Source organism: Nannospalax galili, unplaced genomic scaffold (genome assembly GCF_000622305.1).
Source record: "Nannospalax galili isolate Female #2095 unplaced genomic scaffold, S.galili_v1.0 scaffold1622, whole genome shotgun sequence".
Lineage (NCBI taxonomy): Eukaryota > Metazoa > Chordata > Mammalia > Rodentia > Spalacidae > Nannospalax > Nannospalax galili.
In genome coordinates, this window is record NW_008348203.1 from 910,547 (window position 1) to 926,685 (window position 16,139).

General features: G+C 39.9%; 1 protein-coding gene across 3 annotated transcripts in view; it reads right to left on the reverse strand.

Annotated features, from left to right (window-relative positions):
- Nucleotides 1–16,139, reverse strand: part of Hmg20a (high mobility group 20A) — an 84,022-nt gene that overhangs the window by 3,951 nt on the left and 63,932 nt on the right. For all 3 annotated transcript variants that reach the window (XM_029569206.1, XM_008844894.3, XM_017801057.2), the window contains 5 exons: nt 13,464–13,596; nt 12,115–12,146; nt 5,131–5,206; nt 4,221–4,436; nt 3,276–3,418 (listed from right to left, as the gene is read on the reverse strand). In XM_029569206.1, coding sequence (XP_029425066.1) covers nt 3,282–3,418; nt 4,221–4,436; nt 5,131–5,206; nt 12,115–12,146; nt 13,464–13,596 — 594 coding nt within the window. In that variant the 3' untranslated portion in view covers nt 3,276–3,281. The remainder of the gene's footprint in view (nt 1–3,275; nt 3,419–4,220; nt 4,437–5,130; nt 5,207–12,114; nt 12,147–13,463; nt 13,597–16,139) is intronic.

Consider the following 16,139-nt stretch of genomic DNA (forward strand, 5'->3'; position numbering starts at 1 on the left):
AGAGAGAGAGAGAGAGAGTTAGTTGGATTTCTAAAGGCCCCTTTCAGTTCTGATATGCTCCTCTAAAACTTGTAGCCTATTAGCTTCACTTCACTCATTGGCTCCTGACAGTAGAATGAAACCTTTGCCAAGCTCATGTCAGAGTAATTAATTGCATCACGAGTGCTGGGGACACCCGGCCTAGCTGTCTGTACATATTTGTATAATGAGACCAAGCTAGCATTAATCACAGTCTTTATAATTGTTTCATTTGACAGTTGTGGGGGGGGGAACTATATATTCTTAGTGTTGTTTGCATGGTAAATTGTAAGAATCTATAGTAATAGAACAGTTCACGTTCTCAGGTACTTTTTCAAGGACAAAATATTTTTGGTTAAAAATAAAAGAGACTGGTAATGGTACAGGTTTTTCAGAGACTCTTCTGAGAGCAGCTACTGAAATTTATACCCTTACAGTAGACAGCTGTAGAAGAGTCTTACTGGCAAAAGTTCAAAGTGGAAAACCATTTTTGGCATTCACTGCCCTATCCTTAGGTGAGGAGACACCATGTTATCAATTACTGTTTTCTTTCACGATCTTCCACGCTGAGTCTCCCGGCTCTCTCTTTTCAAGCCTACAAAGAGTGCTAATTGAAAGCACTATGTGAAAATGAGAGGGAAGATGAGCTCCTGAAAATCCCAGGCCTAGATTTACAAGCTGTTCCCTTCCTGAGCAGCAGCACTGATGCCATGTCTTTACTCTGCAGGGAGTCCAGCCATCTCTTGAAGTACAGTCCACTCCATCTGGCTGTGCACTAGAAGCATGGTAATCCTGTTCTCATTTAAGCATGGCTGAAGCGAAAGCATAATGAACTGTCTTGTACAGTTACCATCCAGGGGCTCTCTACCAAGAAGGATAAAGATTGGTGATTTCGTCTTTGTTAGCAGATGCTGCCTCATCAGATAAAGAATCACAGGTCTTATTTATTCCTATAAGCGTTGCTCAAAGTCTAAACCAAATTAGAATATAAGTTACGGATATGAGGGTGTCCCTATATCTGGAGGACAAGTAAAGATTCAATTCTATGATACTTCAAAGGAACATTCTGCTACTGACTCATATTTTAATATATGGCTGCATCATTATGTAGTCCAACCCAAAGATTTCCACACAAATTATGTCTACAGGGTGGAACGATTTAATCAATAGGGCTGCCAATCTTTGCAATGGCATACTAAAAAGGCACCCTACCTTTGGGAATTTAAGTGAACAAATACTAGTTTCATTTAAGAAATGATATTTGGGGGCTGGAGTTTAGTATTTAAGAGCATTGGCTGCTCTTGCAGAGGACCTGGGTTTGATTCCCAGTACTCTCACATGGTGGTTAACAACCACCTATAACTCTAGTTCCAGGGGATCCCACACCCTCTTCTGGCCTCCGCAGGCATTGCAAAGACAAGTATACTTTCATACATGTAGGCAAAAAAACCCTACTCATACACATAAAAAAATGGTGTTTGATGGCTAGCCATTAGTATCAAAGAATATGCATGGGTGGATCTTCTCTGGAACTGTAGCCCCTATACCCTTTATCCAAAAGGACATGACATATACTACTACTTCTTTTTCTTTTTTTTTTGAGATAGGGTCCTACCATGTAGCCTTGGGTGGGACTCACTATGCAGCCCAGGTTGGTCTCAAATTTGCAGTGATTTTTGCCGTCTCTACTTCCTAACTGCTGGAATTACAGGCATGTCCTATCATGCCCAGCTTTATTTTGTTTCATGGTGTGCGTGTCTATGTACATGTGGGTGGGTGTTTGTGTGGGTTCATGTGCAGACCAGAGGACATATGAAGTTGTCATTTTCCAAGAGTCATCCACCTTGCTTTTTTTTTCAGTAATTAAAAAAAAATTATTATTTTTATTTTTTTGTGTATATGCGTGTATTGCCTGCATGTAGGCAAGTGCACCCGTGTCATGCAATGCTCACAGAGGTCAGAAGAGGCTGATGGATCCCCTGGGACTGGAGTTATGGACAGTTGTTAGCTGCCATGTGGGTGCTGGGATTCGAACCCAGGTCTTCTGCAAGAACAACCAGTGTCCTTAACCACTGAGCCATCTCTCCAGCCCCTCACCTTGCTTTTAAAAAAATTTTTTTTGATTTATTAATTTTTTAACTTTGAGTGTTATGCCTGCATGTATGTAGTACACCTGTGTTGTGTAGGGTCTGCAAAGGACAGAAGAGGGTGTCAGATCCCCTAGAACTGGAGTTAGCCACCATGTGGGTGCTGGGATTTGAACCCAGGTCCTCTGCAGCAGTTAGTGCTCTTAACTGCTGAGCCATCTCTCCAGCCCCCAACCTTGTTTTTTTTTTTTTTTTTTTTTTTTAGGGTTTGTGCTCCATGGTGCCTCATCAGCCTGGAACTCACCAATTAGACTAAGCTAGCTAGTTAGCAAGCACCAGGGATCCACCTGTCTCTGCCTCCTCAGTACTGGGATTACCTGTATGCTACCACACCTGGCTTTTTTATGTGGGTTCTGGGAATCGAATCGAATTCAGGTTCTCACACTTAATGCCTCAAACCTTCTACTGATTGAGCTATCTCCCTAGCCCCTTTTGTTTGCTTTTTCAGCAAGGTCTTAATAGTGCTAGTCCAGGTTAACCTTGAACTCATAATCCTCTTGCCTCATCCTTCCATGGTGTGCCACCAAGCCTGACTTTTTTTTAACCTTTAAAATCAAGGCATAAACTATTTTACTGTAGTTTAGTTTATATCAAATTTAACATACAATGGTCACTCTGCTATTTAGTGGTAAGATCACTTCTTACTTATATAGGATTAAATATATATAAGGTCTCATTGACCACTTATAAATTATCATTAATATTTACCAGAAAAGAGAAAGGTTAACAAGTGAATGCTGTTTTTTTTTGTTGTTGTTGTTGTTGTGGTTCTGAGTACTGTTTTGGGGGTGATTTCTTCTAAAGTTTCCCACACAGTCTTCAAAATCCTTTTGGAAATATCTGAAATAAGGGCCAAAGCTAGAACTGAGGTCCAATAACAAAAAGCATGTTGTTTCCATTAAATACTTCTGACACATGCATTCAAAACTGTCTTGATTTAGTTTTCTAATTTTATTTAGAAAGACTTCTAGTAATCATGCAACAGGAATGTAAATCCAGCCTCCACCTCAGTTTCACTGCAATTCTAGGTTTTAGCAGCCTTAATGGTCTGAGGACAACTCCCTTGGGATGACGGGCTAGCATATAAATATCCTATCAGTGAGCACTCACCAGTGCTTAACGATCAAGCCTGTTTACAACCTCTCGAACTGTAGCTATGAAGTTTTCATTGTCTTGGGGATTAGCTAAGATAATACTGTGCAGTCTGTTCATATACGAGTCAATGGTGTCCACTGTTGGTGTCTCTCCACTTCCTGAAGTGAGATAAGAAGACAAAGTAAGAAAACTTTTCTCATTTAGTTCACCTACATGACATTTAACAGAATCCATGCCAAAAGAAATTGTGACGTTAATGTGGTTTGCACCACAGATAGACACTGTATAGAAGAGGCTTTTAGACCTCAAAGATATGAAGCTAATCTCTATACTCTAAACAGATGGACTACATAACACAGTGTATATGAGGAGCTGTTTGTAACCAAAGGTTAGAGACTACCAGTTTTCTGTTGTGACTATCATCAAAATGAAAGCATGTAAGAAATGCTAGTATTGGTTTCCTCCTTATTAAAACCCAAATACAAGGAAAATCCTCCTTAGGATTTGTCATTTGGTTCATTCTCTGTCTGTCTCTCCCCAAGTTTGTTTGTTTGTTTACTGATGATTTAGAGTCAAGGTCTCACTACATAGCCCCAGAGGGTGGGAACTCACAGAAGTCCTCCTGCCTCTGCCTCCAGAGTGCTAGGATTAAAGACATGTACCACCATGCCTGGCTCCAATTGTTCTGAATATGAAATTAAGCCTAATAGAAAGGAATGGGCCATATTAAAATGGATGTGGACAAACATTTAAATGATCAGAAAGCTTAGAAGTTTGGATGATTTTAATGAACAGGGACATTCTATAATATGATCCACAGAAAAATCTTGAGGGGAAAATTTTATTTTATTGCTTTTTTTCTTGGGGGAGATTTACGCCTGTACCAGTATTAATATGAACAGCACCCCACCCTACCCTGCCCTCCCTGACACTGAAAGCGCACGAGGAGAATAACATTACCGGGCAAGGGCATGCTGGCAAAGCTGCTGGTCAAAACCTGCCGCAGGGTCTCCAAGTGCTGCTGTAGGACTGTGTTGCGGCTCCGCTCCTGGATCACGTCCACCTCTAGCTTCTCTACTGCTGTGCGCATGCTCTCCACATGCTTTTGTAGGGCTGCATTCCTCTCCTCAAACTCCATGTTGGATTTACGGAGCTGTCGGAGCTCTGCCTCACGAGCTGAGGACACATGCCCCCGGAACACATGTGGCAAGAGAGAGAGCCTCAGAGGAGTCCCAAAGACTCTACTAAGGAAGTTCTGCTTAATTGTCTCTCATTAGCTACCTCCATCTCCGGATTCTCATTAAGCCACTCCAGATAGCAATTTCAGCAATGAAACGCCAGGCTTCCCAGAGCTATTTTAATTCTTAAAGAAATACATTTTATACACAAGATTGCAACAGTGGCAATTTCCAGCAATTTTTGTTTGTGAGATTTTGCTTTTTAGAATTGTGCCACTCGAAGCCTGAAGGGCATCACATGGAGACTGGGGACGATAGGCTAGTTATCGGTAACCATCTGTCCTGTATTGGGATCAGCTTTGCAGTTTCTTACTTTGTATTCTGGATTCCCATGTAATGGTTCATTTATACAGAGGGTTCTAGGCTACCTGTCTAAAAGCCACTGCATTAGTGATTTATACTTATTTCTTTTGATCCAGAGACCAAACACTGGCCTAGCTTTCTTTCACTGGTCTTTGAGTAACTGCCTTTAATACAGAGTGAAATAACAGTTATTCATTTTCCAGGAGAGTCCTTCATAGTTCTAAGGAGGGCTATCACTGCTACTTCTTTTGAGCAATGAACTCCTGAGGACTAAATCCCCTGTCAAAGACCTGAGAAACACAAAAAATAAATACTGCAGTAATAATCACCTTTACTGTGGTTCAGGAATTCTTCCGTAAATATAGGGATGTCAAAAACAGACCGTTCCTTTACCTCTGTTTCTTTCTGTGAATGAAGAACAAAGTTAATTCTTAGAAGCTAAATTAAATAACAGTGCCTGAGGCACAATGGTCATGTCTTCCTTGGAGAAATAGTTGGTGAATAGGAATCAGTCCAGGAGAGCTGGGAGGGGAATATATTCACCTTCTCACTGGAATTGAACTTGCACAGAGCAGATTGGGTATCAGTTCTCTTAGGTGTATGACTGCTGTGTAGGGAGAAACTTTAAAGCAAACCTACATACATACACTTCTCTAGTGGAGCAGCCATTGCTTAGCTGTTGCTTTGACTAGTCAATAGTATATAGCTGTGAATATGGCTGGGCCAGGAATTGAGAAATGGTGTTTTCAATAATTTCTATTGGTTATGCATTTAAACATGGAGACAGGACTATGCAATCTAAATTTACAGAGTAGACAGTATGCATTTTAAGCAGAGAGCTACCAGTCATGAGCAATAATGATGGCATTCTACTGGGACTCTTATTTAGGAAGGGGCACTCTATCTTTGGGGCTCTTGTAGACTTTTCTTCAGACATAGAAAAATAAACAAATCCAAGAAATCAGAAATAACCAGGCTTTACAAATGAAAAATCTAAGGATTATGTGATAGAAAATAACAAAGCCTGAAAATTAATGCACCAATAAAAACATTACGATAATAGTCTTATAAAATCACTGCAAAATACATTCACCCATGATCCTTAAGAATAGAGTCAATGGGACTGGAGAGATGGCTCAGTGGTTAAGAGCACTGGCTACTCCTGCAGAGGACCCAGGTTCAGTTCCCAGCATCCACATGGTGGCTAACAAACATTTGTAACTCCAGTTCCAGGGGATCTGATGCCCTCTTATGACTTCCTCAGACATTGCACGACAAGGGTGTACTTACATATATACTTACAGGCAATACACTCATACACATAAAATTTTTAAAAATTAAAAAAAAAAAAGAACAGAGTCAGTATTTCAGGGTTCCTTGGCTGTCATTTCTATAATGAATGTGAAGTTGAAAGCACAATGAATAGGAATGATAGGCGTTTGGGCATGGCATTCAAAACCTTGAGAGTACTGAAGAAACTGTATGAAACCAGAAGACTTAAAAATCTTTAAACAGGAAAAGCAGTAAAGAATACCTGGAATTTACTCCTATATAAACATGTTTAAGGCTAGAGATAAAATGTATCTTTTCTACTTGTTACTACTAGTTTTTATCTTTGAGCACAAAAATGATTTGGGGTCCATTAAAAAAACTAAGCAGTTCATAACCTGTGAAGAAATCCTGACAGCCATGATACCATTTCACACTGGTATCTGCCTAGGAAGGGGGCTGAGTGGTGTGAAATGCCTGTTGATGGCAGCAGATCAAGATAAGATATTTAAGCTGGGTGTGGTGGCATACACTTTTAATCTCAGCAGTTGGGAGGCAGAGGAAGGCAGATCTCTGTCAGTTCAAGGTCAGTCTGGTCTACATACTGAATTCCAGGCCAGCTGGGGTTACAGGGAGACCCTGTCTCAACAAAGACCAAAAGAAAAAAACAAAAACAAAAACAAAAAACCAACAACAACAAGGTATTTGTGCTGGATAGCTTTGGTGTCAACTTGACATCCTAGGTTGAGGGAGCCTCAATTGGGGGATTGCCTCTATTGGACTGGCCTATGGCCATGTCTAAGGGGCATCTTCATGATGAGTGATGTGGGAGGGCCCAGCCCACTGTGGGTGGTACCACCCCTGGGCAGATGGGCCTGTGTTGCATAAGAAAGCAGGCTGAGCAGGGGCCAGGGGAGCAATCCAGTAAGCAGCATTCCTCTATGGCCTGTGCTCCAGCTCCTGCCTCCAGGTTCCTGGCCTGAGTTCCTACCTCGGGCTCCCGGATGAACTGTGACCTGAAATATGTAAGATAAATAAATTTTTTCCTCCCCAAGTTGGTAGTGGTCAGAGTATTTTGTCACAGCAGCGAAGAAACAAACCAGAACAGTATTTAAGATGATGGAAATCTGGTAGTAGATGTGTGTAATCCCAGGAAATTTGAAAAACTATGGATCAACCCAAGAACATTTCATTTCAGGGCACTTAATTTTTACTCCATCTTTTCTTCCTTCCTAATGGAAGAAAGCAAAGTTTCCCACCAATTTAAAAATAACAAAATACCATTAAAACCCCCAAATTTCAACATGCCCAGCTCCATATCAAGACAGTTCCTAGTGCACTTTAATGAAACTAATTAGGAGAAAAAAGGCTGGTTTTGAAAGGGATCTTAGCCAAATTCCCAGTAGCTATCTATAGACCCTGCAGGCTTACTATAGGCTTTAACCCTGTGACTCAGTTGTGACAGGAAACTTACGACACACAATCCCCACATGCACATAGCACAATAGGTCCAATCCGAAGTCTACAACTGACTTAGGATATGGTCACCTCACCTTGTTCAGTTTCCTACTTAACTGTATGTACAGTCACCTCACCACAGGTCCCAGTATTTGCCACTCAGGGTGGCAAAGGGTGCTTGGTTCCCATTACCATGGCCCAAAGTGCTTTCTGCAAGGTCTCGACTCTCCGCAGAATAGTAATTCCACTCTCTTCTTTGCCAGAACAATCCAAACCCAACTTGTTATATAAGGGCGGAGGCTAGCAGAACCCAGGTGCATTACACACTGCTCTTTGGTAAAGATTCTTAGAGTACAAAATAAGAAACATTAAAGCAATTAAATGAAGCTGTTCAGCCTCTGAACGCAATAGAGAAATTCTACTTAACGGAAGAGTGGTAATAAAAACCATCAGCACTCTTCCATTACTGAGTACATTACTTGGCATAGAGAGGATCCTCCTGGGGGTTTGGATATACTTAAGCTGCTCTAAGGATTGCTCAAGGGATTAAAATCATAAGGATTTGATTACTTCCTCATGGGAAGGGTCTAATTTGTTCAGGCTGAGTGTCATTTTGTCATTTCTCATAAATAAAAGGAGAAACAGAATTATTGTTTCTATCTTAGTCCTCACACGACATGAACACATTTTCCTGAGAGTGACACTCACTGACTCCCAGGCCTAGTGGGCTGGCTTTTCATCTGAGAAAATAAAAATACTCTCTTCACTTTGGTTTTCCATTCTATATACTGAGTGGAGGGCAGAATCTATTTTTCCCTGTGATCTAGATCTAGGCTCGGGGCTAGAATTCAGTGAGTAGGCTACACATCTCTCAAGTGCCCTTTACTTGGGGATCAATCTTATTCCCATGGGCTAGGCTGCAGTGCCCTTCTGCTGTGCCTAATGGCTTTCAGGAGAGCATTTTGTTGGCTCTTGTTCACACTCTGTTGTACCTGCCACATAACAATGACTTAGAGATCTCAGCTCCATTTAAAAAGAAATAGAATTTCTATCTTTACAGAAACTGATCACTTCTGTCTTCATTAGCAACCCAGTTTTGGTGATACTGTTCAGTTTGTTTTTTGTGCATGGCACTGAGCTGTCAACAGTGGTCAAATGGGATGCAGGCTTGGGCTTTAGCTATGCTTCTGCCTCTAACTTAGCTTGAGTAGAAGCTTTCCTGTCTTGGGCAAGTCGCCTCCCTTGCTGACAAAATGGGCAGCTGAGAAGCACTCTGGGACCTTAGTACTCTAGGACGGACTCCAAGTCTGCTCAACTGCAGTTCTCATTCACTCCTCATAAGAGAAATAAACATATATTTAGAATCTATGTTTTAGGTATTTCAAAAGATATTTTTTCTTTTGTTACCTTTCTCATACCACTTCACAAACATACACATATGCCTGGGTCACCTTGATGCCTGGTTCAATTCTGTCCTACCACCAGGCCTTCTGTGGTCGCTTTTCACTTTTTAAAAAAATTGCCATTATATTAAGCAGTTATATGTGAAAAATTATTGTACCAAATTAAAAATCTAAAAACTTTCAAATCAGTGCTCTTACAATGCAATTATTGCGGAATTATCTCATTTAGAAAACATTCAATAAAAAATAAAAATTGATAAAGTGAGAGACTTAACTGGATCAACAATCTATGAGAACCTTATTGTGGTGTGGGTTTAATGAGAAAGATTATAGAAGCTGCTGAATAAACATTGTTAAGCACTGCTAGTTCTTCACCTAACTTCTTTCCTTCTTTGCTTTTTTTTTTTTTTTTTTCAAATCAGGAGTAGTAACTTATGCAACTGATTAAATTTGTTCTTTTCTGACTAAAACTATTAACAGTACCAAGGACAAAAATGTCACATTATCTGGCCAGGAATATTCATATTGATGAAATGAGTCAGTGATTGATAAGAGAATGTGAGATCTATGTTTCAGATTACTGTTCAGATCTGCTCTGTAATCATTAAGACAGAGAAGCAAGCAAATAGGGAAAAAGTACAAGCATTTCATGATATTGTTGGATGGGAACACAGACCAAGGAAGAGAGAAACAAGTAGGGAGTCTAGGAGAGTACCTGGTAATATGGAAAGCTTGCTATCATTTAAAGTACAAAGTATAACATGAAAAGTTCCTCAAGAAAAACAGTATTCATAATACTTCATCCTAATTAGATCATAAAGATGTTGGATACAGCAAGAAGATATTGTGCTGGATAGCTTCAGTTGTCAACTTGACACACCTGGGTGAGGAAACCTCAACTGAGGAATGGCCTCCATTGGACTGGCCTGGGGGACATTTTTTTGATTACTGAGTAATATGGGAGGGCCCAGCCCACTGTGGGTGGTGCTATCCCTGGGCAGTGGTTCTGTGTTATATAAGAAAGCAGGCTGAGCAGAGGCCAGGGGAGGAAGCCAGTAAGCAGCGTTCCTCCATGTCTGTACTTCAGTTCTTGCCCTGAGCTCCTCCCTGGCTTCCCTCCATGATGAACTGTAAACTGAAGGTGAAACAAACCCTTTCCTCCCCAAGTTTGTTTTGGGCAGTGTCTTTAAGCACAGCAATAAAGTAACTAGGAAAGAAAGAAAAGAAAGAGAGAAAAAGAAAGAAAAAATATATAATATATAGAGACTTTATATATAAAGACTAAAATTGCTAATATTTACTATGTTTCCCACATTATAATTTCTGAATAGTATTTGATTATGAATCTGAATCTTCTAGGTATTAAAGGTCACCAAATACCAAATTAGGTATGAGAACTACAACTTCAAGAAAAGTAAGTTATTAATTTGAAGAAATGATTTCCATGACTTTAGTAAAAAAACAAATACCTATAGAAGTACTTAAGAAAACTGCTTTGTGCGTACCTGTGGTGTGTAGTTGTGTGGGTGAAAAGTGTGCATGTGTACAAGTGGAGGCCACAGGTCAACCTCAGGTGTGGTCTTCAGGAACTACCCACTGTTTTTTTGAGATAAGGTTTCTCATTGGCTTGGAGCTTTCCAATTAGACTAGGCTGGCTGCCTACTAGCACTTAGAGATCTGCTTGTCTTCGTCTCCCCAGAGCTGAGATCACTAGCATTTGCACCGCACTCAGCTTTTTACATGAGTACTGGGGATCAAACAGTATGCAATTTACTGACTGTGCTATCTCCTCAGCCTGAAAACCATTTTGTTTAAATTCCCACTGCTACTTCTGGTCAACTTTGGGTTCTTATAAGAAAAGTATCTATCTCCTCCATGTATGAGCACCATGCTGGGTGGTATAAGGTTGGACAGAAAGTATGGGTTCTCAGAGATATCCTGCATCATCTGGGAATGTGAACAACAGAAGTATTTGGAAGATTCGAACATCAGGCTAGACAGCTAAATGTACAGGACAAGTACGGCAAACTGTGAAGATTAAAGAAAACTGAGAAGACAAATACACTTTGATGGAGGAAATAGAACCTAAGTAGGGTTTGAAGGATGACTACAATTTTCAGAGGCGGCAATAAAAAGTTGGAGAGAAGGAATATACAAGGAAGGGAAATTATTCTCATGAAAAGAATGCTAAGAACACAGGATAAGGCAGAGAAGAGTGGGGCATCTAGAATGATTTTTTTCAAAAAATATTTTATTATTTTTATCTTATATGTAAGTGCACCTGTGTTGTGCAATCCCCTCACAGGTTGGAAGAGGTCACTGGATTCCCTGGAACTGGAGTTATGGACAGCTATTAGCCACCATGTGGGTGGTGGGAACTGAACATGGGTCTTCTGCAAGAACAGCCAGTACTCTTAACTACTGAGCCATCTCTCCAACACTGTGAGCAGAATGTTTTTTAAGATATTTGAAAGGAGAAGTTGGGACTAAGCATGAAGACCCTGATGGCTGAGTGAATTATGTTTTGGTAAGTGAAGATGAGTCACTGACATTATAAAGCACGGAATGACCAGAGATTTTACTTTCTTAGAATTCTATGTTAATGGCCTATGTATTATATTTGAAGCACATAGCATATATTTGAAGCACAAACATACAGACTTATGTCTTAGACATATATAGGAACACTGGCTTAAATTCTATCGATAGGGTTGAAGCAAACCAGAGGGAAGAGTACTGGCAAGTGAGAGAGCAGGAGAGGAGGTACAGGAACAGAGCTCCATCAGTTGTGCTCTATGACCAAATGCTGGAGTTCCTAAATAAAACCTTTCTGAAAGTGAGATGATGGTATTTGTTGATGATAAACTATGGCCAAGTTGAAGCCCTTAGCTGGCTCTCATGTCTCCATCTTACTCTGTACTCTAACCATTTTCGGTATTTGAAGCTAATAAAATTCTTAGATTACAGGAACAGATTGGGATTAGGGACTGTAGTTCAAAGACAAATTCACGACGTTAAGTGTCTGGCATATGGTAGGAACCCTTGAGCCAAAGCAACTTACCTAAAATGAATTATGGGATTAAAAACACTATGCTATTCATGAAAAAATAAAAAGCAACAGCATTTAAAATAGTCAATATTATTATAAATATATATGTGACATGTACCCAGAAGGCTAATTACCTCATGATCATGAGTGGCCTGTCGGGCTGCATCTGAAAATATGAAATAAAGAAAACATTAAGTTGAAAAAGAAAACAATAACAAAACCCCAGTGTATGACTGTGGTAACCACAAAACCTGCCAATATTTGTGGACTCTCACAGCATATATTTTCACTCATGGCATTATTAACTAATCAGTCAACAAAAGTTAAATGGAACCCCATACCTACAGAATACATAATGAGGCACAAGACAGCAGCAGACACAGTTCTTACCTTTGGGAGAACAGGGTGGGAGCATAAGTAGGAGACACATACCAAAAGTTCTTAGTAGCTTACGTGCCCAAGTGTGGAGAAGATGCCATGGCTAAAGAATGACAGACTAGTGTGGGTGGTGTGCCTTTGGCAGTGCTTTCTGAAGAACTTGAAGCAATACTTTTAAGGATGTGATGAACCATTTTAACAGAGTAAAAAAAAAAATCTCATGGGGGCTGGAGAGATGGCTTAGCAGTTAAGAGCACTAGCTGCTCTTGCAGAGGACCTGGGTTCAAGTCCTAGCACCCACATGGTGGCTAACACTGTAACTGCTAACACTGTAACTGTAACATCTGTAACTCCAGGTCCAGGGGATCCGACGCCCTCTTCTGGCCTCCGTGGGCACTGTATGACACAGGTGCATCTACCTACATGCAAACACTACACCCATATACATTAAATAAAAAAAAAAATTCATGGAGACATAGATTATGTCTTTTGTTTTCCTCCATCCTTAATGCCTAGAGGAGAATCTGACTGGTAACAGAAGATGCTCAATAGATTTTTATTTTTCTAGACAGGGCTCACTATGTAGCCCTGGCTGACTTGGAATGTGCTACTAGACTAGGCTAGTCTCACGCTCCATCTATCTGCCTCTGCCTCTCAGACATTGGGAATAAAATTGTGCACTACCACATGCAGATCATTTTAGAATTCATGCACGAATAAATTAATGAATGAAGAGGATCATGGAGGCTGGAAAAAAAAATCACACATAAAAGGCTTAAAAGTATTAGAGCAAGCCAGTTACCTGGTTTAGGAGACTTGTTTAAAGGCAGGCAGAGAAATGCTTAAATTTGGAACTAGGAAAAGAAGGGCAGGGTACTAATAGTGGTTTTGGTGGATAAGCCAGATTGTTGATCTTCGATATGACAGGGAAAACCAATCAGAATGTCTAAATGAGAGTGATGTGATTTTAATAAAGTCTAAGGTGGTAACTGTAAGTAATATAGGAGAATAGAAAATGACAGAAATGCATCTTTCATATTTGCACTTTAACAGTTGGCTTTATGGCATTCCATCATGCAATGCAAACTACACTAGGTTCTGATACCTTGTCTATGAGATTTGCCTTTCTGGCGGTCCTGGGTTTTCCTACTGAAGACCTTATAGGCCTCAGTCTTCTGATACTGCTCCAGTTCCTTCATGTAACGCTCCTTATCTCTGTCTGCTTCATCAAGGTAGCGCTAGGAAAGAAATGTAGAATTATTTCCAAGAAACTGAGATTTTTATTTAGGTAAAATATTAAATATTTTCTATCAGAAGGAAACAGAATTATTAGAATATGAAAAAAGTACACAGTGAATATATATGTATAGAACACAATCTCTCAATTATAAAAGAAATGATAAGTGACAAGATGGCCCAGCAGGTAGCAGTCCTTGCCAGCAAGCCTGACAACCTGAGTTCGATCCCTGCAATCAACATGGTGGAAGGAAGGAACCAATACCTAAAAGTTGTCCTCTGATCTCTACACATATATGCACATATCCAAAATAAATAAATGTAATAAATACATAAATAAAGGAAAACATATCATTTAAAAATAAATGAGTCTTGGGGATGGAGAGATTACTCAGTAGTTAAGAACACTGACTGTTCTTGCAGAAGACCTGGGCTTGAATCCCAGCACCCACATGGCAGCTAACAACTGTCCATAACTCCAGTTCCAGGGGATCTGACAGCCTCTTCTGTCCTCTGTGGGCATTCCACAACATGGGCGCACTTACCTACATGCAGGCAATACAAGCATACACATAAAATAAAAATAATAAGGGCTAGAGAGATGGCTCAGCGGTTAAGAGCACTGACTGCTCTCACAGAGAACCCGGGTTCAATTCCCAGCACCCACATGGCGGCCATGAACCATCCTTAACTCCAGTTCCAGGGGAATCCGAAGCCCTCTTCTGACCTCCGCAGCATTGCACGACACAGGTGCACTCACATACATGCAGGCAATACACTCATACACATAAAATTAAAATAATAAAATGTAAAAATAAATAAAAAAAACAAATATTTAAAAAAATGAGTCTGGATTTTTATTTATTGTCTTTGCTAGTTTAGTAAAGATTAAGTTCTACAACATCACTATCATAAAAAATTAATGAAGATGGTTATGGTTATTATCCCCTTAGCCTTCCTTATAGATACAATTCCACATGACTACTGGAGTTCTTAGATGGTCTGAACCTCATATAGGCACATGTCTTCCCAGGGGAAGGGAAGGAATATTAGTTTGCTTCTGTATCCTGAACTCATTTTGAGGGAATGACCTCATACATCAATTGGCCTTTTAAGAGCCAGAAGAGTGGAGCACTAAGGCTAGAGAACATGAAAAGAATGACCTCATCCTATAGGCCTAAAAGGGGACTACTCTAAGACAGCTATAGTTAGATGCTTTGATTGTTTTGTGCTATTAATTATTTAAACCAAGTCCATTGATCTCCCAGAATTATTTTGCTTAATGCCTTGTCCATTTCATTCATCAAATTAGGTATAAGAAAGTATAAAGATACTACTTGTAATGAACACAAACTAGAATCAGAGGTTATGTTAAAAATCTTGTCCCACACAGAGCAGATGTGAGAGCCATCCAACTAGCCAAATCTGGGACAATTCAACCAATAAATAAGTACAGTAATAAATTGTAAACTGCTGGAAAAAGAAATTAGTGCCATAAATAAAATATGTATCATAAATTATTTATGACAATACCAATAATAAACAGATTACAAGCAAGTATACAAAGAAGAGGGAGGAGGCAGGCCCTTGCTTTGAGTAGAAAGCTGAGGGCCAACTGGTAAATGTGTGTGGAGTGCTGGGATTGGAAAAGTTATTTTCTAACCATAATGATAAAAATTATATAAGGCAAAAATTATCAAGAATGTTGTCTAGGGGAAATTTTTGATGTGGAACAGGCTATGTATATCCTTAAAATGTCTCTCCATAGGGTGCTTATGAATAAGAAAAATTTACTAAGTAAATAAAATTAGCACTGTGTGCCTGGTGTGGTGGCACACCCCTTTAGTCTCAGCACTTGGGAGGCAGAGGCAGGCAGGTCTCTGAGAGTTCAAGGCCAGCCTGGTTTACATAGTGAGTTCCAGGTCAGTTGGTATGAGTATGAGCGTATGATGGTCAGACCATCTAGTCTGACTAAGAATGCACAACATCATTCTAATCACAAGGAAATGCCAGACAAAGATAAAATGAAGAATGTTTTATGAAAAGTAATAAAAAGACGGTGGGAAGGGTCAGGGTTGGGGAGAGAGGATTTGCATTCTCTAAGAATATCAAGGTTATAAAAGACAAAGCAATGCTGTAGAAATAGCCTAAAGAGGGGCTGGAGAGATGGCTCAGCAGTTGAGACTGATTGCTCTTGCAGAGGACCTCAGTTTGGTTCTCAGTACCCACACAGCAGCTAACAAACATCTGAAACTCCAGTTCCAGGGGATCTGACCCCCTCTTCTGACCTCCATGGGCAATGAATGACACAGGCACACTTACATACATACAGACAATACACTCATACACAGAAAAAAATAAAAATAATAAATAAAAAATTAAAAAAAAGAAATAGCCTAAAGAAAGCTAAAGATATCTGACTAAAGACACAACCTGGCATTAGACTAGAATTTTTACTGAAGGGAAATTGTTAAAAATGAATGATGTTGTTTCAGTATATGGAGAGAGAGAGAGAGAGAGAGAGAGAGAGAGAGAGAGAGAGAGA